Source organism: Limulus polyphemus, unplaced genomic scaffold (assembly GCF_000517525.1).
Source record: "Limulus polyphemus unplaced genomic scaffold, Limulus_polyphemus-2.1.2 Scaffold389, whole genome shotgun sequence".
In the NCBI taxonomy this organism is placed as follows: Eukaryota; Metazoa; Arthropoda; class Merostomata; order Xiphosura; family Limulidae; genus Limulus; species Limulus polyphemus.
Genome location: NW_013665999.1, coordinates 590,696 through 616,273, shown reverse-complemented (window position 1 = coordinate 616,273; position 25,578 = coordinate 590,696). Strand labels below are relative to the sequence as shown.

Genomic DNA, 25,578 nt, shown 5'->3' with positions numbered 1-25,578 from the left:
TGCTTAATATCTTATAAAATCAGTTTGTTACTTGTCGTTCATTCTTTAAAAATTGACTGAGTACAGTGAAATAAATTACGTTTATAACTAGAAGCGTAGCCATGAGAGAGGCGGGGAGGGGGCGAATGGCCACCCCAATATTTTAAAATGTCTAAAAGGTCCACTATTTTCTAATTTTTAAATAAACACTTGACTCTTTTAAGTTTTGAACATTTTTATTTTACAAGTTTCTTTTAGGCTAAGGTAAATCACTTAATTTATTTATATTGAAGAAAGGGTCTCAATTTTCTGGGAAAAAGACCCCTCCCCCTCTCTGTAGTGCTGGCTGTATTATTGTGAAACTACCGTGAACTGAAATGAAAGTAGAATTGTATGTATTGTTTAAATAGGATATTAAGTTTTAAATAAGAAATTCTGAGACATAACCGGTGTGTTTAGTCGGTCATATACTGTACCGTGTGCTGATCAATCCAATTAATTCTGATAAGCACACCACGAGGAATATTGTACGTTATATGCATAACTACAAATAGAGACAGAAAGAACACTTAGAATACCACCACTATCCGCTGACTGGTCAGAGCTTTAACAAGAACAATTCTGTGATCAGCAGTTGAATCTGGGATGGATAGAAATGGGTTAAAAATGGCTCAGTTGTCCTTCGCGTGGACCAACTCGCTGAGAAAATCAATGGGTAGCGGGAATATGATGGTAGAATTTTTTTCGGCCGCGATGCTGTTCAAAGTAGACAGGTAACGAAGTTGTATAGCCGCCGGTGATTGGGAAATTATATCAGCTGCCTCTTTCAATGCTTGGGACGATTTATGCTCTCCTTCAGCAGCAATTACCTAGGTAAGAGTTTTGAAAGTTTCATATTACATGCACCTTAAATTAAGCTAATTATTAGTACTTGTAAGCCGAATATCTTAGTCACTTGTTTTGTTTATTTGCAGTTAAGCACAAAGCTACACAATGGGCTATCTGTGCGGTGCCCACCACGGTTTGTAGTGTTGTTAAGTCCGCAGATATATCGCTGAGCCACTGGGGTCATTTCAGTTGCAACTACTACAGAATTTATATATGAAATATAAAATAAACAAACAAGTGGTAGCAAGTTTTAGCGAAAGTCTAATACTTATGAGTACAACACTTATCAATTTATTCCTTTTATACAAGTATCTTTGTCTATTCCTCTCCTTAACAAGGATCCTCGGTGGATCAGTGATACACAATGACGGCTTATAACAATACAATTTGGGATATGTTCTCTGCGATGGGCACAGTGCATATTGTTCATTGTGTAGCTTAATAACGGTAACAATAAAAAAATGAGCTGTCAGAAGTTTATTTTTGGATATTAAAACAACAGTGCAATAAAATGATAACAAGAAATCAAATCATAGAAAATGTTTAGAATATTTTACCTTAGCACGTGCTTCACGGGCAGCTTCCGCTTCTGCAGCCATGGCACGTTGAAGTTGATGTGGTAAACGTACATCTTTACTATATTCAAAAGTTATATTTAAAAAATTGAATAAATACGAAACGTTTGGATTTTAAAAATTATTTTCACTTTTATAACAAAAAGTAGTTAGAGTGATAGAGAGAATGTTTATTTTTTGATATCATAGGTCTGAAAAACAACAAAAAAAACACCAAAATAAAATCAATAAAAGTTATGAACTAAAATTATACATATAAAAACACTCAAAGGTTTGGTCTGAATTTCGCGCAAAGCTACACGAGGGCTATCTGTGCTAGCCGTCCCTAATTTTACAGTGAAAGACAAGAGGGAAGTCAGCTAGTCATCACCACCCACCTACAACTCTACTCTTTTACCAACGCATAGTGGGATTGACTGTTACATTATAAAACCCCTGCGGCTGAAAGGGCGAGCATGCTTGGTGTGACGGGAATTCGAACCCCCGACCCTCAGATCGCGAGTCAAGCGTATTAATTTTTAGACGCTTTCCTTTGATTTATTTTTAAGTCAATTAGATTTTATCCAACAAATAATCGTTTTAGAGTCAACACGTAAAAATAACAAGCAATATAGTATTATAAAAACACAGTCACTTTAATGCTATTTATAATATTATTACAATTGTACTTTTGTAAATGTTCGATAGATGTCGCGATGACGGCACGATACAGTACCTGCTATTGTGCTTGAAAACTATATTTTCTTCTGTTATTTAGAAGATTTACATCTTTATCTGGTATTTTCTTCCATTAATATTCATGTATAATACTGATGAACTACAGTCACCTTTAACAAATGGCATTACCCATAGATAACGAAAAATTCTGGCTAATTTCTGGTCATAAAAAGTTTGGAAGCCTTGTAATTCACAAATGATGATATAAATCTTAAAATATCCCCCGCCTTTTCTCTCCTTTTCTTGCTTTATATGAATAGCTTACAAACTACTGATTACATTAATTGTTTATAGGCGATTAAATCAGCACTATAAAACAATAATGAATTAAATATCGCAATACCGTTACGGTCCTGGTTGTTAACTTATTGTCATAACGGATAATGGCTGTGGTAATAGCACCCAAATGCATTAGGGGTATCCCATCTATCAAACAAAATCCGATGTCAATCTAGTCAGCCGTCATGGAAAATTAAAAAAGAAAAAAATCAATCAAATAAGGGTACGAAGCTGAGTGCTTACACCCACGACGTCTCAGCTTCTATTGCTTTTCATTATCTATAGCCAGTTCTGGGAAGGCAATTACCCTTAAATTTCTTAAAGTAGTTCTATTTAATATCTTATAGTTCTATTATAGAACTTATAGGTTTTTTCTTTTTTATTTTTCCATGACGGCTGACTAGATTGACAGCGACGTTTGGATATTGTCTGATAGATAGCATATCCCCAATGCATTTGGGTGCTATTACCACAGACATTATCCGTTATGCAAAAAAAGTTGACAACCAGGATAGATAACGGTATTGCGATATATATATAAATTTTACGATAAATAAATCAACACAAGTAAAGCAAAGAAAAATGGATGAACAACAGTTTAATTGAAGTAATAAAAACGTTTCAGTTGAACATAATTGTTATTATTTCGAATTAAAAACGTTTCAGTTGAACATAATTGTTCTTATTTCGAATTATATTGATTACAATTAACAATATCAATTTGTAGTTAATATTGCTTACAGTTTTCTTGCTTTTATCAGTCAACTAAAAAGCAAATATAAAAAGCATTCACAAATAAAATATTTTTGTGAATCTTTCAATTAATTCTATTATTACATTTAACGATTTTATCTTTTTAAATTAAAAAAAATAACAACAGTTTGACCATCACTTTCTCAGTATTCTACAATTTTAAAGATACTATACCAGAGTGGTCGTAAAAAACAACAACTAAAAACTATTAAACTTATTTAAAACTTCCCTTGATTTAAGAAGAAGGTGTTATGCAAATATTAACTCTGAATAAGTATCGACAAGATAATCACGCTTACAATGTTATCTGTAAAAACAAAATAAGCTTCCTGCTGATTTTAGTTTCGTATTTCACTCATAATTAGCTTATTTGTTCAGCATAACTTTCCAGAATAGAAAAAATATATACAGTTACTTTAAACTGAAAAGAAACATTGTTACATTAGGCTAACTTACACTTCTACACGTTCTACCTTAATACCCCAGGCGTCGGTGCATTCGTCAAGAACAGTCTAAATTGGAGGGAGAAACGGAAAAATTGTGTTTATTAAACAAGATGATTTAGAAGTCGAAGAATAGTTCTATATAAATGAAGGAAAATAAGCTTTAAGCAGAGTTTACTTATCAATAACCAAGATTTATCTGTTGCTTACAAATGTATATTTTTACTTTAAGCCACAACTTAGCATTTGCAAGTAAGAAAGCTTAAGTTGATTGCTAATTACACTACATCTATCAGTAATTTTATTTATTTTATATCATTATTATCAATCCCATTATTAATTGGTAAAAGAGTAGCCCAAGAGTTGGCGGTTGGTGGTGTTTACTAGCTGCCTTCCCTCTAGTCTATCTCTTCTGAATTAGGGACGGTTGGCGCAGATAGCCCCCAGTATCGCTTTGCGCGAAATTTAAAACAAATGAAACCAAACTGGGTTATAAGAGAAAAACAATTTATTCTGTCACCTGTTGAAATAATCAGAAATCAAGTTCATCTTCTGTTATCACACACAAAAAAGAAAATCAACACAATTTTTTAAGTCGGCTAAGCGGTATACATGTGTTGTAGTGTTGTTTTTTTATATTGGAGAGTGTGAACGATTACATTATACAGTCAAAAAAAGGTATTGGAAAGGTATTTAAGAAAATAGCAATTTTATATGTTATTTCAAATATATATATATATATTCTATAGTGTTTACGCTAGATCTATGCTAAGTCCATTCTGTTACGTGCAGACGAAGTCCGAAAGGACTCCTCTATGCCAAAAGAGTTCTCCGAACTGTAAATATTGAAAACGCCGCTGTACAGAGCAGTTCCGCTTTAAATTAAAAGGTCTTACTCCTGTTTTTCAAAAAATTTACTGTTAAAAATGACTTTAAGCACGAATACAAACTGTTTAAATTCTAAAGACAAATTTCCAACAGATAAAAATATTTCTCATTAGATTAAGTTTTCTTTGTTTTCAGAAGTTCGTGCAAAGCCACTCAAGGTGCTAGCCATCCCTAGTTTTGAACTGACACACTTGAAGAAAGGCAACTAATCAACAGTACCCACCACAATCTTTTGGGCTACTCAATCTGACTCGCTAACTATTGGACTACGCTCGACTCCGATCAATTAAAGGTTATATATTTTGTGTATACATGATGCAATAATTACAAGTTACATAATTATGGATACATGATGCAATAATTACAAGTTAATGTAGGATACGTATGGTATTCACTATATTATATTTAAGCAACCTTATTTTATAATAATACTTTGATAAATTTCATTATAGATGTGTCGATAGCAGCACCAATATATATATAAATTCTGTTTTTGCTGCTACATCCATTAAGTCTTTTGAAATGTATGCCTTCCTGATTAGATTGTAGCATCCTCTATAGTTTACTATTCAAAAATTAAAAATATGCGAATAGCTAGAAAATCCAATTAACAACAATATATGTATAGATAGATAGATAAGTAAATTTAACAGACTGAGAACTGACTGAACATGTAAGAAACAATAAAATAACTGAGGCAGTGGGAGAAAAAGAGGGAAGTGAAAAGCCATCAAACAGGGGAAAAAACGTTTAGGGTGGTTAAGTAACATGTCGGTTTACCGAAAATCAGACAAAAAGATTAACACGATATTCTCAACAATATCCAAACATCTCTTAGAACTTCCTTACAGTTATCATTTATTGTCTGTAGTAGACTAAGATATAAGCTAGATTATAATTTTACTTAAACAGCCCATTCAAAATTAACTAATTAAAAATATAGTTTATAATTTCAAAAATAAATAAGTTTGTTTGATTAAATTTCGCAAAACGTTAATCGATAGCTGTTACGCTAACCGTCGCTAATTTTCAAATGATAGACTAGAGGGAAGGCAGCCAGTCAACACCACCCACCACCAACTCTTGGGCTTCTCTTTACCAACGAATAGTGGGATCGATCTTCACATTATAATGCACCTATGGCTGAAAGGGGAAGCAGGTTCAGTGACTGGATTCGAACCTGCGATCCGCATCTTGGCAGTCGACCACCCTAACTGCCAGGCCCAAAACATATAAGATACAAAATATTATCTATAACATTTAGTTTAACTTTCAAATTGCCGGAGGCTTTTAAAGATATCTCATTAATAAAACAAAAACGTTACGATACTTAGACGTATTCAAATAGTGACGTATTGCATAAATGAGCCAATATAAGGATTAATGAAATGCGTGTTAAAGATCTGAATTATGAAATTTTTGAATGCCATTAGTATTCTCAATTTCACTGATTAAAGAACAACGTGTATCAGTTTCACTTCACCACGTTACGTCACAAACGCTAATAATTTGAAGCGTTAGGTGTTTTAAATATAATCATAATTCCAAATTTGTAATGTGCACAAAACTTAACGAATTAATAAAATTCAACATTTTGCTCAAGACATGTGTTTTAGTTTAATAGCAAATATTCGATATATGGAAAAGGATAATTATAATAATATTTGGTGTTCTTGCATTGTTTTAAAATGCCACTAACGTTAATATATTTTAAACATAACAATTATTAATAAAATTCAAATTTTCCAAGCCATAATATGTCTTTCATTCAATAAAGTTTGATAAGAATTACGTATATTGTAAAGTTATTTATTTCAATAATGAGTTAATTTATACAAGTTGAGCCATTTTGTTTTTGCTCTATTTTATAAACTGATTTTTCTCTGGTGATATACACGTGACTTGCTTTATCAGAAAGTTCCTCCATGTGTTTATTTCATCCTTTGTACGTATTTCAATAATAATATAATCAGGTGCTGCAACATCTTAAGGTGCTTTACTTTTTCATTGTTTGTGAATATTACGAAATACGTTTAATATAATTAGGTGCTGCAACATCTTAAGGTGCTCTAGTTCTTCATTGTTTATGAATATTACGCAATGCGTCTACGCTATCTAAAACATCTGTTTTTGTTTTCTTTTATGACTTAACCATAAATCTACAATAAAAAGCAAGTACCGTGTTATCTGGTTATATTAACAATAAGCAATTTTAAAATATGTGATAATGCACTTCAATAAAAAGGAACTTTACAATATATTTTCAGTCATTTTCACTTACTTTAAAGCTAGAAAGACTATAAATTTGTTGTTGGTTCTATTTTCTAAACATCTTATGTTCGTACCCAATATTAACCTCCGATCAGAGCAAGCTACGTACTTAAATCAAAATTAAACATCAACCTAGTTATGGGTATAGCTAATTATATATACTTTTCATTGTTCTAGCTTATAACAATTAGAATGCATTGTTTCATCAGTTAGGTACTCTCGACGTTAAAGATATTTTTGACCGTAATTCCAATAATATCTCGTGAAGTTCGTCCAGCTTATGAGACTTAGACTAAGTCCATATGTTAAGCTAACAATTCAAAACAATCTCGATAATAAAATTAAAATAATAATAAAATTAATATTTTAAACTAATACGAACCCTAGCTGTCGAAGATTTAGTAACACCAGATAACATCAATATACGGTTTACCTACGATGTTTACTTCTAGAACAGTAGTTCAAGCCAACATCTAGTGTTTCTGTGTTCCACACGTAAGGTATACTTTATTATTTGTTTATTGTTCTTTCATTAACAGTATAGGTTATTCTATTTACTATATCGGAAGTCATTACTTTTCCATTTTTATTTATTGTTTTTTTTTTGGTATTTTTTTTCCCATAGTCCTTGCGGACCGTTGAGCCGATGGCAGAGCAAGATCTGCCATCGTTTCTAAAGCTGTTTCTTACGTCAAGGATGAAACCCACTTGACAGCCTTCCGTCATGGATAGGACGAGCATGTTTGGTAGGACTGGGATTCGAACCCGCGACCCTCAGATTGCGAGTCGAGCGCCTTATCCACCAAGCCATGCCGGGCCCTATTGTTTATTATTTTATATTTATTTATTGTAAGCATTGTTAGCTTAATACAAGGTTTTAGGACTAACCAAAATCTCTTAAGCTTCCCGAAACTCGTGAGATATTATTGGGATAACGGCCAGAAATGTCGTTTTCAGTATGAGTATCCAACTGAAGAAAGAATGCATTCTTAATTTGTACAAGTAGAAACATAAGAAAAGTATATCTAGTTAGCTATAATGATTGCCAGGTTGTTTCATATTTTCGCTATAAGTACATAGCTTGCTCTGATCGGAAGTTAATATTAATAATATTGACAGTGTACGTTATGTTTTCTAAATATTTTTAGGGTGCAGCTAGAATTCTATGAAACAACAACAACAAACAAACAGCTTAAGATTAGAAATTTTGAAGAGATCGAGTACCTGCATGGAGTTGGAAATATGCTCACGTTCAGCAAGAATCTGGTGAAGATCACGTGTTCCCAAAATGTTCCGGAGAGTGGTCTGGGCCAGTAGTCGAGTGCTTTGATGAGCATTCTCCACCTTAGCTATGGACACTGGAGCGTTTTGAACCCGGTAGTAAACAACAGCATCAACCGAGATAGTGACCGAGTCTTTCGTCAACACCTAAATTAATTCAGTTATTATTATATCATTGAAAAATAGTATTCAATCACGGCCAACAATCATTGTTACTGTAAGTTACAGACTGTAAAATAAATGTTTATAATTTAACATTACTTGTATAATAACAAAACAAAGTATTACGCATATCAATATTCCTAAAAATGACACATAGATTAACATAATATCCTACTGTAATATAATATACATCTTATATAAATTGTATGTATTATCCATCATTTCAGAAAACTCTTCATTGTAAGCTACAGTTAACAGAGATATATAGTGTTTAATCTATTAATTTCGTTAGCTTTTCCAGCATCTTTGATTTCCCACTGTTTGTAACATAAGTGGCTGGTCGTGGCTTAATAATTGGACTATGAATTCGAGGATTAATTGTTCGTAATCCATTGCCACACAAACACGTTCCGCGTTATAATCCTGCTAATCGAGCTGAAGTAGGTGTTGCTGACTAGCTGTATTCTTTCTATTTTCAATATGCTCAATCATCCACTCGATCATTTTTTTTATTCTAGACATAAATACTCTTTTTTAAAATAAGTTTATTATATTTTTTCACACATCTGCCGTGTGGCTGTGTTTACCGAGTTAATGCCCGTGGGGCTGTGTTTACCGAGTTAATATTATGGTAAATTGTCGTCGATCTATTTACATATTATTCTATCAGCAAATAAATTAAGAAATTCACTGAATATCGACCAGGAATTGTCAATATTGATATCCATCAATCATGGAACATCTTATTTTCAATGTTCATGATTTGTCAGATGTTTCAATTTCTGAAGATATTTAAATTAACCATGAATTTTTATTCGCTCACAAGACAAGCCGTGAAGGTAACTGTTTGCATCACATTACATCAGTCACTTTAATACATATATATATATCATACATATATATTTTACTGACAGTAGCTCGCTTATTTTACTGTTATATTTGTAAGCTCGTACTTTCTTATAATAAATATATACTATACTAAACAGTCACTTGCAAAATACAGTGCAAGTTTTGTAAATATACAGTTTAGATTTTTATATTTTATCTTTACTCAGGGCGGTTCACTAGTTAAATGAGTCACTTTCATTTCTTTATATACAAAGTTTGATTCTCAACTTGATGAAAGCCATTTTAACCCTCCCCAACTTATTCTCACATTAACACGCCATTTGGCATATAAATATATGTAAATCAAATAAATGCTTATTTCAAAGTTATTTTGTTTCGTGACTTATTTTTCTATTTGTAGGTGATCAGTCGTTCTCAAAAAACTTTGGCATGCTTTATGTAGCAGAACTATTTTTGAACGCACAAGTATGTGCATCACGTAAAGCTGTTGAATCTGGTGATGGTTTTGGTACACTGTTGAATCTGTAATGGTTTTGGTACACTGTTGAATCTGTAATGGTTTTGGTACACTGTTGAATCTGGTAATAGTTTTGGTATACTGTTGAATATGGTGATAATTTTGGTACACTGTTGAATCTGGTGATGGTTTTGGTACACTGTTGGATCTGGTGATGATTTTGGTATACTGTTAAATCTGGTGATGGTTTTGGTACACTGTTGAATCTGTGATGGTTTTGGTACACTGTTGAATCTGTAATGGTTTTGGTATACTGTTGAATATGGTGATAATTTTGGTACACTGTTGAATCTGATGACGGTATTGGTATACTGTTGAATCTGATGACGGTATTGGTACACTGTTGAATTCTGTCATGATTTTGGTGAAGCAGGGCTAGTGTTTTTACGAAAGAAAAAGATATTATAATGTACGTATAATCAAGGATTGTGCCAAAAGAAATGTGAATTTCAGAATGAAATACATCTATTATTACAGATTTATCAGTTTGATACTTTAAAGTATTCTTGAAGATATGAAACTTTTTTCAAAGGCATTACTATACTCGAACTATAGGGTATGTTGATTCTGACGCTTATTGTTCTTGGCACTCTGTTCAAATTTGTTTACTCTTTCTGGAAGTTTTGGAAAATAGTGTTTAAAAGAAACTTGTCTGTCACATATATGTTTCTATACAGGAATATTTCTACATTCTAGAGGTGTTTATAAGAAATCCGATCAAATGCTTCTTGAATATTTTTTTCTTCTTTTCCTTAGAGGACGACTTTTACAAAAAATATAAATATTATAACGTTGGCCAAAAATCCAATGACAAAATTTTGCATCCAGATTTAATTCGCTATTTTTGAGGTGGGAACTCAACTCTTTCTAGTGATATTCTCTGTTTTCAGCGCATCTTGGTTCAACTGCAGCACTTCTATTTATGTCCTTATGTTGGGAATAAATATCACTTTGTACTTGGGTTAATACATTGTGTCAATTTTCTTTTTCTTCTTCTTTCAATTAAGTCGAAGCCAGAAACTCAAATTTGCTCCGTTATACATTTTCTGTCGAACCTGCTATTATTTGCGGTTACTGGTCAAATTTGAATAGCAAATCGGATTAACATTAGAAAGGCAATGCGGATATGGCCCGTTGAACGCTGCTGTGGCCAGCCACTCTGTGGTACTCGATACTATAATTCCACTAGAGCATCAAGCTTGACCTACATTAGCAGTCATATACCTGAGTAGGGAAGCACATTAAGCTAATATAATAGTAGGTAAGCAAACAACGATTTATAAGCATAATGAAAAGTTTTATTTATGGTGGAACATATTGCATGTTTCGGCAGAACATTGTTGTATGTTTCAACATAAAACAAAATTCTTCTTTATTCTTATAAATCGTTATCATCTACCTGTATTTAATATTGACTTACAGCGTTATTTGCTTATATTGCAAATAACCTTACGTTGGAAAAGCTGGCCGTTTATTTGCCAAACGTACTTGTATGATCATAAATAATCAATTAGATAAAACAGTTACACTGTATTAGAATATTTCAAAATTGTCTGGTTAAATAACGCATCCAAAGTGAAAAGTAAGAAAGGAAATGGAAATTTCTACCTGAACGGCTTCTTTATGCACATATTGGCTAAATGACCAGGGCATAGATCCCAAGGATTCAGTTGTAGCCGCTCTAATTTTGAAATTATGACCAGAGGGAATACAGTCAGCTAGCAACAACTTCCATGAAAAGAGTTTTATCCGTTTTTATTTGCATCAAATAACAGGATTGACTGTCACTTTTATGACTGAGAGCGTGGAGCTTGTTCGCCAGCATCTCACTGAAAACCTTGTTCTTTTCGAAACACAGTCCAATACGTTAACTACTAGGTCACGAAAAGCCCAAAAACAAAAAATAACAAACGAAAATTCAACTGGTATGGTATGAACAACAGATTTGGATGTTTTTCTTCTAACTCTTGTTTTCATTTATTTTTCATAGCAAACTGGTAAACCGATGGAACGATTGTCATCAAACTTGCAATGTACACTTAGGCCCAAAAAAGTGACACGGAGGAGTAGTCGTTCGATTTTGACCTACTTTTTACTCTATTCCTTTTTCGTGCGTTAATAATTTAATAAACGAGCTGCAAACTTGATTGATTTACTTTTTAGCCTTCGCCAAGTTAATTATTTCATTTCCCCATATTTCAATCACTAATGGTACAACAATATATAAATAATATATATATATATATTGTGTTGAGCATCCCTTTAAATACCGCATTTTATTTTTTTCGTTATCTAAAAGAGTTACTCAGATATTTTTCTATTGTTTGATATGGCCTTAATTATTATTATTTCACCAAATTACAATGTTTTTCGTTCTTCGTTTATTAATTATTCTTAGTATAATTAATGTACATTATCATATCCATAATTTCCGACCAATCAGGTTTTTTTTAAATGTGTATACAACAGCTATGTTATAACACTTTCGTGTTATCAGTATACTATTGAGGAAGGACATTCAACTTTCTTCCTTCTCATATATATACATGTATATTGTGTAGTTGTTAAAAATCAACAAAACAAATATTCCTCATTATTATAGGTCAATGCGTTTTCATTTTTCCAAATATGAATATATTTTAAACAAACTGACCAGAGAAATGTTCGTTAATTGATCATTTCAGACGTTTGTTCTTTTTTTTTGTGGGCCTCTTTCTTTAAAACGTTTCAAGTATTTTCGATAGAGAATCTAACTTGCATACCAATGAATTTGGTGAAAAGGAACTCCAGCCCCAATTACACTGCAACTATCACGAGCTCTGTATCATAACTGTTGCCCAAGTAATGTCTGTTTAAGGTCGTAGCTCTCATTGTTTTTCTAAGCATTAAAAAGTATGAGAGATTTAGCTCTTATTTATGCATTTAAATAATGGCTCTTCATTACCTTAACTTTTAGATTTTAAAGTAGCTATTGCTACTTTATCTTAAAACATGTTTATCACTATGTAGTTGTATACATGAAATCTTACAGCAATCTAGTAAGTCACGTAAAGGCTCTACTTGGCTCTATAAAATTCAATTATAGATCTGCCTGAAGCTTCCTTCAATGTCACGCACTTAACTCTGCCCATTACAAATAGCTATATAATTTTATTCAGAGGATTATCAAAACGATTTTGGAGCTTCATCATGTCATTACAGTCCATGTCGCCACGTCCGTTCATACTCTATGTGACGATCGTGGATCTTGATAATATCCTTGTAGCGTAGTTTCTATTGCAAAAGGATCTAGCGTAAGACTGCCATATCCAAAGCACACTACTCCTTCTGAGTATTTTCCATAATCCATCACATGTACGAAGACGACAGTTTCCCAATTCCCCTTTCAACAGGCTGATCGCACAGAAATCCATAGGCGCTGTGTCCCGTGACTTAACGAGTATGTATTCACATGAAATAGCGTATATTTGCGTTCTATATCTCCGATCTAAACATATAATTATTATCTGAGTGTACGAATATTTTACGTTGGAAAGGGCTGTAACATACGCTTCCCAAAAGCGATATTTTCTGTGAAATCACACAACCCACGTAACGTAAAATAATGTTAAAATGTAATTCTGACACCTTTCTTTCCACCGCGACATTATATCGACTACAATTGTCAAGTAGCATACTGATTTGCACATTAAAAATAATTTTAATATAACATACTCAACTCCCTGTACAATATAACTTTGCAATTCATTAATCAATATGGCTACACATAATATCTTGGGCACTGGTTATCTCAGTCTTAGATCGGTTAATTTATATTCAGGTAAGTCCTGTTGTAAAACAGTTTTAGTTAGCTGTTTCATGCCTTCGACGATAAAAAAGAGGCTAAAACCACTATAAAAGAGAAATAATTATCTGGTAAACCTTTCAGCAAATGACTCTGATAAGACCTGATAAAAGTCGTTTGGTCATAGCGTTGAACTGATAATTATTTTTAATATTTCACTTTATTTTCCGATCTTATCATGCGGTAGACGCATTCTTTTACTATTCGTGTTGCGTTTTTTATCCCAGTGCCTTGTTCGATCCGTTTGCATCACGTACCGACCAGGACTTTCCAATATTGACTTCGGACAACCATGAAACCTCTTTTTCTCAACGTTGACGATTTTTCAGATGTATAAAAATCTTGTAGAGCTTCAAATTAACCACGGATTTTTCTTCACAAGACTTGTTTCTTATTCGTGTTGCGTTTTTTATCCCAATGCCTTGTTCGATCTGTTTGCTCCAAACACCGCTCTTTTAGTCAAGTACTATGCCGTTGTAGTGAAGAATTAAACAAAATGGTTAAGGTGAAAACGGGACAATTCTTTGTCACACAATGTTGGATTGGTGGTGAAAACAATGTTGCACAAGAACAGTAATACCGTTAAGGTAGATTCTGCCCTTTTCTCAGTCACCTGTTGTTGGCACTTTCACAGTCACCAAGCAAATCAACAATATAAGTCGTCGACATTTCTGGGTTGAAATGTGAAATTTTCTAACAACATGACTGTTCAGTTACGGTAATTACATGATATATTTAAGATTTTTGTTAATATTTTATTCTACGTAGTTATTATAACACTAAAACCGAGTTTCGATACCCGTCATAAACATAGCACAGATAGCCCACTTTGTAGCTTTGTTCGTAACAAGAAACAAACAAACCTACCTAATTCAAGTAGATATTTAATCTTAATTCGCCATGTTGACATGATTTCCTGAGCTTGCAGACTGTGTACGTTCCCTAAGTTAATTATCTTGTTCATGTTGTGCGTGATGCACGTTTAGGTCATGTTTTATTTGTTTCGTATACTGCTAATGCATTAAGAAAGGTTAAGTGTAACAATATTTAGCGTGGCATGAGGCTTTTCATTGATCTACGTTTCGCTATCAGTATTAAAGCGAGATTGAAAAACGTGTAAACATTTGGTATTTGTAACCTGAAAGACACTTAATGCAATACCTCATATAGAGGTAGGACACGAGCATAACTACACTTAATTTAAAACTGCTCATTGGATGGAAGACAGACAAACAGCAGGACATATCGCATACGCGGCTACTCTTAACCGAATAGTGGAGTTGACTGTTACTTTAATATCGCGCCAACAACTGAATGTACGGAGCATTTTAGCGGCATATCGCAAACTCGAACCTTGGACCTATTAACACGCTAAACCCTAAGTCACGCTCATTTAGCTATTATATAAGAGCGTATTATATAATACAAGCATTGTCACTCATTACACTGGCCAACAAGTCATCAGATATAATTATAGGTGGGCTAGATAGCTCGTGGGACGTTGATTTCAAGTATGTTTTTGGTTTTCGTCTAGCACATCACGTTTTTGTGATGAGATCGATCAAATTTGAAAGGTTATTGCCTTAATTACAATTTAAGTTGTTGTACATTTCTTTTTTTTTCATAAGTGCGTACTGTTTAAATTCAATCAAGTGTATGGTGTGTATAACGTTTATGGGAATGATACTGAAAAATAAATAAAGTTGTAATGTTAACTAGCCTAATGTGTGATTATTACCTAAATTGTGCTGAAATTAACACCAGTCATGTTTCAATAACTAGACTTATTAGAAGAAACCAGAAAAAAGATTTGGAATCAGCGCGCAAAACTAGTCTAGAAAAGTGTATTTATATCTTTGATGAGAAAAAAAAAGTTAGATTTTGTCGACCAGTGTTATGAGTAAGTTTCAACAGTTTTGTTTACTCTCCTTATTCCCTAATTCCTGCACTATACTTGGTGAGAAGTCTTTCTGGTTTTGTAGCTTAGTTGCTCAAAACGCGAGGAGATGAAGAGATGTATCGAGTTTTATCTTTGAAAGATTACTTTATAAAATAAAACATATTGCTAACTAGATAGTGAATTGACCGGAATTCTGTAGTTCTTACTAAATATCTAAATTATAATTGAAAATAATACATGAAACGTTTGTGTAAAGTGTCAGCGTTAAAGTGTTGTACATATATAAAGTGGTTTATAGACGTTTGCGTTAAATGCTTCAGTATTACAGATAAAATGACATAGAAATGTCTCTGTAAAGTCGCGATTTTAGATTATTATATAAATAAAGTGACATAGCAACTGTTGTGGTTACAGTTTCAATGTTATAGGTAAAGTGGCATAGAAACGTTTCTGTAAAGTCGCGATTTTAGATTATTGTATAGATAAAGTGACCTAGAAATACTTGTGTAAACAGTCTCAATGTTATAGGTAAAGTGGCATAGAAACGTTTCTGTAAAGTCGCAATTGTAGATTATTGTATAGATAAAGTGACCTAGAAATACTTGTGTAAACAGTCTCGATGTTACAGAGAACGTGACATAAAAATGTTTGAGTAAAGTCTTAGAGTTAGATTATTAAATATATAAAATGGCATGGAAAGTTTGAAAGTTCAGGTTTTTGATAAGCCTAATATATCGCTTCAAAATCTCAGTAAAAAACGATGACACAAACATTTCAAATACAAACTTTCAACATTTCAATTGATCATACTGTCAGTCACTCTATAATGTCATATTTGCTGTTGTGTAACATTGACTATGTTTTAGCATCTGTATTAAAAGCATTTGTGGTTTATATAGCGATAGTGTGTCGCCATAGAAACCTCCTAAACTTACCTCCTGGGGAGGAATATCAAAGGTTATGGTACGTAAATCCACTTTTGTGTAGTTCTCGATACACGGCAAGATGAAAAAGATGCCTAAAAAATAAAGACGTCACCAGGTAGACCATAAACATTTGGAAAAAGCATAAAAACACAAAGTTAATTTTATTCAAAAACCGAGCACTCAAATCAAAGGTAATCTAAGGAAGATATATTCTGAAAACTTCAACAACGGAAGCACATCTACAGGTATCAATGTGGTCGATGCAATAGCACTTACATAGGCGGAAGGGGAAGCAACATAAGCATTAGGATCAAAGAACATACCAAAACGTGAACTAAAGCCTAATTTAAATAAAAACACAGGGATCACCCTATATGTTTTCTAAATTGAAACAAAGGCTCGCGCTGTATTTCTTTACCATTTCAAACAATAGTCGACAGTTACCTGGTGATAGCCACACGAGTGGTCGAAACGTTGTAATTAAGTTGAATAGAAATAAACAGTCCACTCAAAAGCTATATCTCTGGACTTTTAGTTAACTGTTACCAAGGTCTTAAAATTAACTGTAACATAACTGACTGTTACCAAATTGTCACAACAACTCATAACATTAATCTCTACCACATAAAACCGACTCTTACCATGTTCTTAAAATTATTTGTAATACTTATCGCCGCGACATTATGTTATTTCATAAAAAGTAGGTTTCTACTGTGTAATTTCCTCAATTATGACCAAATAAGACAAATTCCAAAAGCTACGTGTGAAACAGATCTAAATTTACATCAATCTGGTATCTATTTGAGTTTGATAACTAAGTGATGTTTCGTTAAATACAAAATGAAGAATATAGTTTTCAAATTTAGTTATGATTACATTTACAATGGAATAGTTTGGTAGGAAAAATATTAATGCTTAATTTATTGGTTCATATCGCATTATTGTTTTAATCAAAATCTCTAATAACTACGATAAACTTAGTATCTACCTGCGTTAGCAATATGAGCAACATTCTGAACTGTAGCCTTTTATATGTTTGCTGTTCATTACATTAATGTCAAGCAGATAAAACATTTGTACAGGGGTACTTTCTGCGCACGTCTTCTTTGTAATCATTCCCAGTCCAAAGCATCACAATGTTTTAAGCTACTGAAGCCGATTGCTCTTAAGGACTCACATTCGTTTGAACTATACATTATTTCTATTATCGACCATTTAATTTCACAAGTCCTTGTTAGTCTTAAACTTTTCAAACTCGAACTATTACGTGTTATATAGAAGTAAACACTAACTGAAAGATGTACTAAAAATTATCCAGAAATCCATAGAATTAAATCAAAGAAATAGTACACACTCAATGAGTGCACATCTGGTTCAATGAGACGTTAAAATACATTCAGAAGTGTGCACATATAGCTTAAAAATACAGCTTTCTTTCAAAAACGAAAATATAAAATATTTATAATCGTACACAATTAACTCGAGATATTACGAAATATCAAAAGTGTGTATACACAGTCTAGAGAAACTGCAAATATCTATACGAGAACAATTTACTTAAAAAACAACATTGAAAATATCTATAACGTGTACAAAAGACATAAAGACACGTTTGTGGATACTTTGTAATTTCTGTTTGTGTGAATTGTGCACAGTTATGAATATTTTGTAAATACTGTTTGTATGTATTATGTACGTTTGTGGATATTTTTATTTCTATTTTGTGAATTCTTTACAGATATGAATATATTGTAATTTCTGTTTGTGTGAATTTGAATATATTGTAATTTCTGTTTGTGTGAATTGTGCACTAAAGTGTGCACATCTATTCAAGTAGAAATGAGAAAATATCGACCCAGAAGCGTGTACCTTTACTTTAAACATTCTTAAAATAGTGAATATCTGGCTCCAAGAGAAACTAGTAGAGTGCACAGTTAACTCAAAGAGACACTGCAAAATATTCAGGAAAGAGCACAGTTAGCCCAAGGAAACTACAAAATAGCTGGAAGCTTGCAGTGTACTTTAAAAAATAACGAAAACACATCCTGAACTGGCACATTTACTTTAGCAGCACAATATAAAATATTTAGAAGGGCACAAATGTAGCTCAAATAAAAGGTACTAATTATAGAAAATCACGGATGTTTACTTTAAAAATACCATAAAAAAGACCCATAATAATGCACATGTAACTCAAAGAGACAACGAAAAATTACTAGTGCGTGAACAATTACCTCAAAGATACAAATGATCCTGACATGTTCACATCTAGCTTAAAAACACTATTATATATCTAGCAATACGCATATTTACTTTAAGCGTGAGTGATTAGTAGACAAATAGACTACAAAGTGCGCACAGACGTGCGTTTTTTATGGCAGCAGTAGAAAGAAACAAAAAGTCACAGAAACTTATTCATTAAATTCTGTGTACTTATACAAGTTTTACTTACGTAAAGTGAATGTCTGTTTTTGTGAGACCATCTCTGCTTGAAAGAGAATCGATCTCGTGAACAAACTTAATTTCGTTCGTAGATTTATGACCCCGAAAAACTACATTATATATTCAATTTGACACTTATTTTAGCCTTTAGAACATTAAAACAGCTATATGTGGGACATTAACACAACTATTTTTGAAAGATTGAAACAATTATATTTGAGATTTTGAAACAATTATACTCGAGACATTAAAATAACTATATTTGAAAGATTAAAACAATTGTGTTTGAGCTTTTAAAGCAACTGTATTTGAGGTTTTAAACAACTATATCTGAGACATTAAAACGATTATTTTTGAAAGACTGAAATAATTATGTTTGAAACTTTAAAACAACTATACATGAGATTTTTCAACCATATTTGAGACACTAAAACAAATGTTTTTGAAAGATTGAAATAATTATGTTTGAAACTTTAAAACAACTATACATGAGATTTTTCAACCATATTTGAGACACTAAAACAAATGTTTTGAAAGATTAAAACAATTATGTTTGAGATTTTAAAACAACTATACTTGAAGTTTTAAACAACTATATTTGAGACTTTGAAACAATTATATCTGAGATTTGAAAATGTCATTTCTCTTACTATTCGTAGGAATAAAAATCATATACTATGACTCTTGAAATCTTAGTGTGAACATTTAAAAGTTTTAATTTAGAATTATTTACCTGCTCAAACCTTAAAATTATAAAAATTAAGAAAATCCTGAATGAAATTTCAGGTAATTTTATTTTCTGGTATTTTAAATTAATTGAAGATTATTTAAAATTCCAAAACAAGGACTGAAAATAATTTTTTTTTAGCTAAACTCACCAGGGCCTTTTGATCCGCCTTTAACCAAGCGTCCCAAACGAAATACCACAGCTCGCTCGTACTCTTGAACCACCTAACAGGGATTCAGAGTAGTAAAATATTGAACATGACACCGACAGAAAAATAAACGTCTACAACGCTAGTAATAGACGGATGTAATCTTAAATCTTGTTTTACTGCTAATTAATCATCACAATTTTTGGAAAAAGAACCACAATATGAAATTAAAATTGTATTTTTAAAACGTTTCGAACCTTTGATCAGCAAAAAGTGTTTAGGAAGGATTTTAAAAGCATCAGTTAAATAAGCCACACGAACCTTAGAATAAACGACATAATAAGAAACAAAAAATAATGCTTATGTCTTTAACTTTACTAATTAGAAGCTTCTTCTAACAGAATATAATTCATACGTGTAAAGTTTTGACCTATTTATAATTTTCTGAAAGAAATAACCGATGGCGGAAAACTACCGAACGATGAGCAGCGGGAACGTATTGATAAGACCGGGCCCCCCAGTAGCACAGCGATATGTCTGCGGACTTACAACGCTAAAATCCGGGTTTCGATACCCGTGGTGGGCAGAGCACAGATAACCCATTGTGTAGCTTTGTGCTTAACTTCAAACAAACACATTGAACAGATAGTCATGGGTACATTTAACATAAAAAATATACTTATTTAATTTCAATTATGACAAGTTTTAAAACTGTTACCGTAATTATTCATCAGTTTCAATGAGATCTAAAAGATGTTAGTTATAGTCAACTGAACCTGTCATCTTCTTGAAACCTAAAATGCTTTGGTCTAATCAATGTGAGAATATAACAGCTGAGTCACGAATTACAAACTTTTACAAATATAATATGTTGTAATCTCATTTTTTTCTAAGGTCATATTGACCTTATTGATGATATAGATTTGAAAACAAACCATGGCGTGGAAATGTTCAATGTATATAATAACTACAAGCTAACAGAAAACGTTAAATTGTGTATTAACACAATAGAAACTGTGCTATACATTTATTTTGGTCTGTGGATAATAGTTTAGGTAAGGAAACTTCCTTATATGTCTGTCGCTGTATGACGCAATATCTTAATTTTTAAGTCATATATGTAAAGAGCAAAAAATGAAAAAATTGAAATCCATAGACAACCATACATATGTAATATCTATCGATATATGTACAGAGATGTATATGTATCCACCCTGCATTTATTTTGCTGGCTTTAGAGCGATTGTGATACAGTGTGCTTTTGTATGTTCCATTGAATATGAGTATCTGCAAAAGTACCCATACTGCGCACAGTATTAAACGTCACTTTTTTCGTTTGGCGTCGGTTTTCCATACTAAAAATTTAATGACTGACAAAATCGAGCCGTTCCTCTGACTGCTTATCATTTAAATTCGACTTGAATGAACCACCCAGTTTTTGATCATAGCCATAGCAATTATCTATTAAAGTTTCGATTAAACGCTAAGTATTAAAATGATCACAGGGAATGTCAACCTTTAAAAAATATTAATTCTCTACTTGTTTCATTTTTTTATACTTTCTCACCTTCATACACACGAAAAGCGAAAAAGGCAACGTTACCAAGACCAAGATGGATGACAGACCGGTGAGGATTAAGTCAAAAATCCTTGAGTCTGAACCTTCATTTTTTTGAGCTGTAAAACATCGAAACAACATTTCAGGATAGAAAGCTTAAAACACCTATCACATTAAATTTAAACATTCTAGCACATTTCTACCTCATCTTCGTTACTTTCTATATTATAATAGTAGGTAATATTACTCACTTTTAAAATACACATACCATCACAACTGTGAGTTCTCTTCTTATCGAACTTTATTACCAAACTCTTGAGTTTCATTGCATTTGTTCTTTATTATTGCTGTCCCTAATTATGGAGCTGTAAATAGTTCTCTGTCAAAAATCTATTTGTTTGAATGCTGAAAGATTAGGCTGCGATCAACTACACAAACATTATTAAAATTATTTTGAGAAATCAGTGTTTAACTTTTCAACCGATGTCACTTCTTGTAGTGAGCAACTTTAAAAGACTCTCCTGAAAATATTATAATAGCTTTCTAGTATATTATAATAATGACTCTCCGAGATGTCTCTATAGTAGTTTGGATTCTTCAATGTACATTGTTAAGTGACAAGTCATTGATGACTTTGCATTTGGTTTGTTCAAGTTACACAAATAGCTCAGTACATGTAGTAAAAGTCTGGGTTCTGTTACCTTATGGTCTGCTCTTTATGCTAAAAGCACGTGAACATATTGTAATTCTTGAATCTGAGCAAGTATCAACATACTGTATGCATTTTTTGATCTACATTTATTAATTATCTCCTGCACCTACTTGTACTGTTTGGGTAACATGAATGTCTCTTGTGACACACTATGTTAAATGCTGCAAAACAAAGACGAAAATATTTGAATTGTAAACCCATAATGGACGACTGCTAACTCGTGAAAATTGTATTTATTTATTTGCTGAACATTTTGTTTATGCAATTTCGTCGGAAAAAGACTGCTAGATTCACAAACATAGTAACAGGTTGCTCTCGACAAAGTTGCATAAGCGAAATGTTGAACGAAAAAATAAATGTATGAACTTAATGATAATATTATAAAATGAAATGTCTGGTACAGATGACTCTGACACTTAACATTATTATTGTTACAGAATAGTTTAAGTTGCGTAGTTATAGTTATTATTAGTTATTTTTGTTACAGAATGGCTTAGGTTGCGTAGTTATAGTTATTATTATTTATTTTTGTTACAGAATAGCTTAAGTTGCGTAGTTATAGAATAATAACCATACATACGCAACCTAAGCCATTCTGTAACAAAACTAACTAATAATAACTATAATTACGCAACCTAAGCCATTCTGTAACAAAAATAACTAATAATAACTATAACTACGCATCCTAAGCCATTCTGTAACAAAAATAACTAATAATAGCTTAATTTCATTGCTACATTTTGTAACACTCTGTAATCCTAAAACTAACGTACCTCCAGTGGCTCAGCAGTAAGTCTTATGGCTTATAACACTAAAAATCGTGTTTCGATACCAGTGGTGGGCCCAGAACAGATAGCCCATTGAGTAGATTCATGCTTAACAGCAACCAGACCTAAAGCTCAAGTAATAAATGTACCAGACTCTAACTTTAACCTTCCTGAAGCTAACCTTAAAGAATTTTCAAATATATAAAGATCAAATATTAACTTCTGAACTCATGAGCTTTTTCCCTATCAATTAAAGACTGTAATAAACACACATGGTGATTATCGTTATCCAAAAATACAATGTATACTAAAATTTCACCCATGAGACACATATGTTAAGGGGGTTAACACACCTAGTTAACAGTTGGAATAAACTAACATAAGGGTCGGATAGGTCTAGTTGTGGCCTAGTAATTAACGGGGACAGAATGTGAATCTGAGAGTTCATAGTTTCATTCGTTTGTCGCAAAAACTCGCTTGAGGTTTCGGTAACGCTATAAGATTTAACAGTCGTATACCACTAGGCAACCAGACAAGATTAACCCAAGAGTTGTCGGTATATGCTGCCTTCCCTCTAGTCTGTTATTTGGATTTTAGGGATGGCTATGTGAAGAGAGTACTATGCACAGCCTTGCGCAAAAATTCTGAAACAACTAAACTATTAGGTCTTGGTAACTTCAATTAACAAAAACCTCGGAAACTACCAGATATTAACCAAGTGATATATGCATTTCGTTATTTTGCAGCTATTTTCTAGTTGTAAATAATTAAAACTTCTCAATAAGTAAAACACACATAACAAGCTAATACTTAGCAAGAATAATTTAATGTGTTTACTTTAGCTGATATCAACTCCTAGGAAAATCCTTTATTATTATATCATTTAGTATGTTGATGTACATATTTACAAATATAAAAATATACTAATTTTTCAACCAAAGTTGCTACATAAAGTAAATTCGGATAAATAAGACACAACATATTTTTTCTTACATAAAGTTGCTTGTTACGATAGAACCAAAATTAAGAACAGATTATCTACTTTTTATATCTATGATGTAACCAAATTGAACATGCATTATAGTTACTATACGTAAACCTGCTTGTTTTAATTGAACCAAAGAGAAGGACAGGAGGACAATTTTTAACGTTAAATTGATGGTTATGGTATAAACAGGTAAAGAACAGGCGGTACATGTTTTATCTAAACTTACTGGTTATGATATAACCAATGATGAAGAACAAACGACCCACTTTCTACCTAAAGATGCCAGTTGTGATATAACCAAGATGAAGAACAGACGGCCCATTTTTTTACCTAAAATCACTGGCTATGATATAACCAATGACAAAGAATAAACGGCCCACGTTCTACCTAAAGCTGCCTGTTGTGATATAACCAAGGTGAGGAACAGACGGCCCATTTTTTACCTAAAGTGCGAAAGAGATGGTCCTTTTTTAACCTAAATTTTCTGGTTGTGATATAATCAAAATGAACAGCATACATTATATATTCTACGTACGCATGCTATGAAATAACAAAGTGAAGAACAAACGGTCCATTTTCTACCTAAAGTTGCTACTTATGATATAACCAAGGAGAAAAATAGACCATCCATTTTTTACTAAAAATTGCTGGTTGTGACGTAACTAAGGCGAAGAACAAACGGTTAATTTTCTACGTAAGGTTACAGGTTGTGATATAACTAAATGAACAGCAAACGGCTAATTATTTTACCAAATAATTGTTGCTATGATAGAAACGAGGTAAACATTTAAACCTAAAATGTTATATAGTGATAATAAGCCAGCCTTTTCAGCTTGTTTACGGTACTATTTTAACAAGCGTCCTGAAAGTATAGGATCAGTTACTTTGAAACCATTACTGAAATGGAAACTATAATATTTCTTACCTTTACTGTACATTATTCGAAAGGTTAAAAGATAATACTACTGAAGGGTTAAAAGACAATACTACTGAAGGGTTAAAAGACAATGCTACTGAGTCACTTCATAGAAACAGTTAAAGTTTCTTGGTGCATTAGGACAGTCAAACACGATAAGCTGGTAGATTCTCTTTCTCTTGTTGAACTGATCGTTCTCTGGAGAACAATAAGTTTTAGACAGACGGCATAAGCAAATGGCAGGTAACCGTTCCACACCCTCTGAAAGGAGTCTCCTCTAACGTTTATTTGATATTATCTGCCATGTGCGGCATCACGTGACCATTTTTATCGTGGAAATGAATACATGCGGGGTTAATCATATATGTATATCCATAGAGATGCATATAATCGTTCGTGCTTAAGGGACTTGTAGTTACTTTCTAAAACACGAAAGTGCATAATATTAGTTACATGCTAAAATGTCAACTACTAATTTCATTCTTATCTCTATTCAATTCTGTACACATTATTTTATAAACAGAAAAGTTGCAACCTTTATATACAGAAAAAGGTTTACCATACAAAGATATCATATTATGAATACTACTTCCTAACTTCAAGGAGTTATAGTTTAGTTAAGAACGTTGTTATTCACGGAATCATGTATAGTGATCATGAGAAATAATTGTAACAAAAATATTTCTTGTAAGATATCTCTGAACAATAAGAGCTTATATTCTATGATAACTACGTATCGTCACTGAATAATGAAAGCGTATATTCTGTCATAGCTATATATTGCCACTGAAAAATGACAGCCTTTATAGTTTCATAGCTTTGTATCGTCACTGAACAATGAGATCTTATATTCTATCATAGCTATGTCTCGTCACTAACCAATGAGAACGTATATTCTGTCATAATTATGTATCGTCACTGCACAATGAAAGAGTTTATTGTTTCATAACTATATATCGTCCCTGAACAATGAGATCGTATATTCTATCATAGCTATGTATCGTCACTGAACAATGAGATCGTATATTCTATCATAGCTATGTATCGT

The 25,578-nt window shown here is 32.5% G+C and overlaps 1 protein-coding gene across 1 annotated transcript in view; it reads right to left on the bottom strand.

Annotated features, from left to right (window-relative positions):
• Positions 1-317: 317 nt before the first annotated feature.
• LOC106457900 (band 7 protein AAEL010189-like) overlaps positions 318-25,578 on the bottom strand; it is a 79,652-nt gene continuing 54,391 nt past the window's right edge. The window contains exons 2-8 of the mRNA XM_013917348.2: positions 21,157-21,266; positions 19,593-19,665; positions 16,282-16,364; positions 8,018-8,221; positions 3,648-3,703; positions 1,425-1,503; positions 318-848 (exon numbers count right to left, since the gene is read on the bottom strand). Coding sequence (XP_013772802.2) covers positions 651-848; positions 1,425-1,503; positions 3,648-3,703; positions 8,018-8,221; positions 16,282-16,364; positions 19,593-19,665; positions 21,157-21,266 — 803 coding nt within the window. The 3' untranslated portion in view covers positions 318-650. The remainder of the gene's footprint in view (positions 849-1,424; positions 1,504-3,647; positions 3,704-8,017; positions 8,222-16,281; positions 16,365-19,592; positions 19,666-21,156; positions 21,267-25,578) is intronic.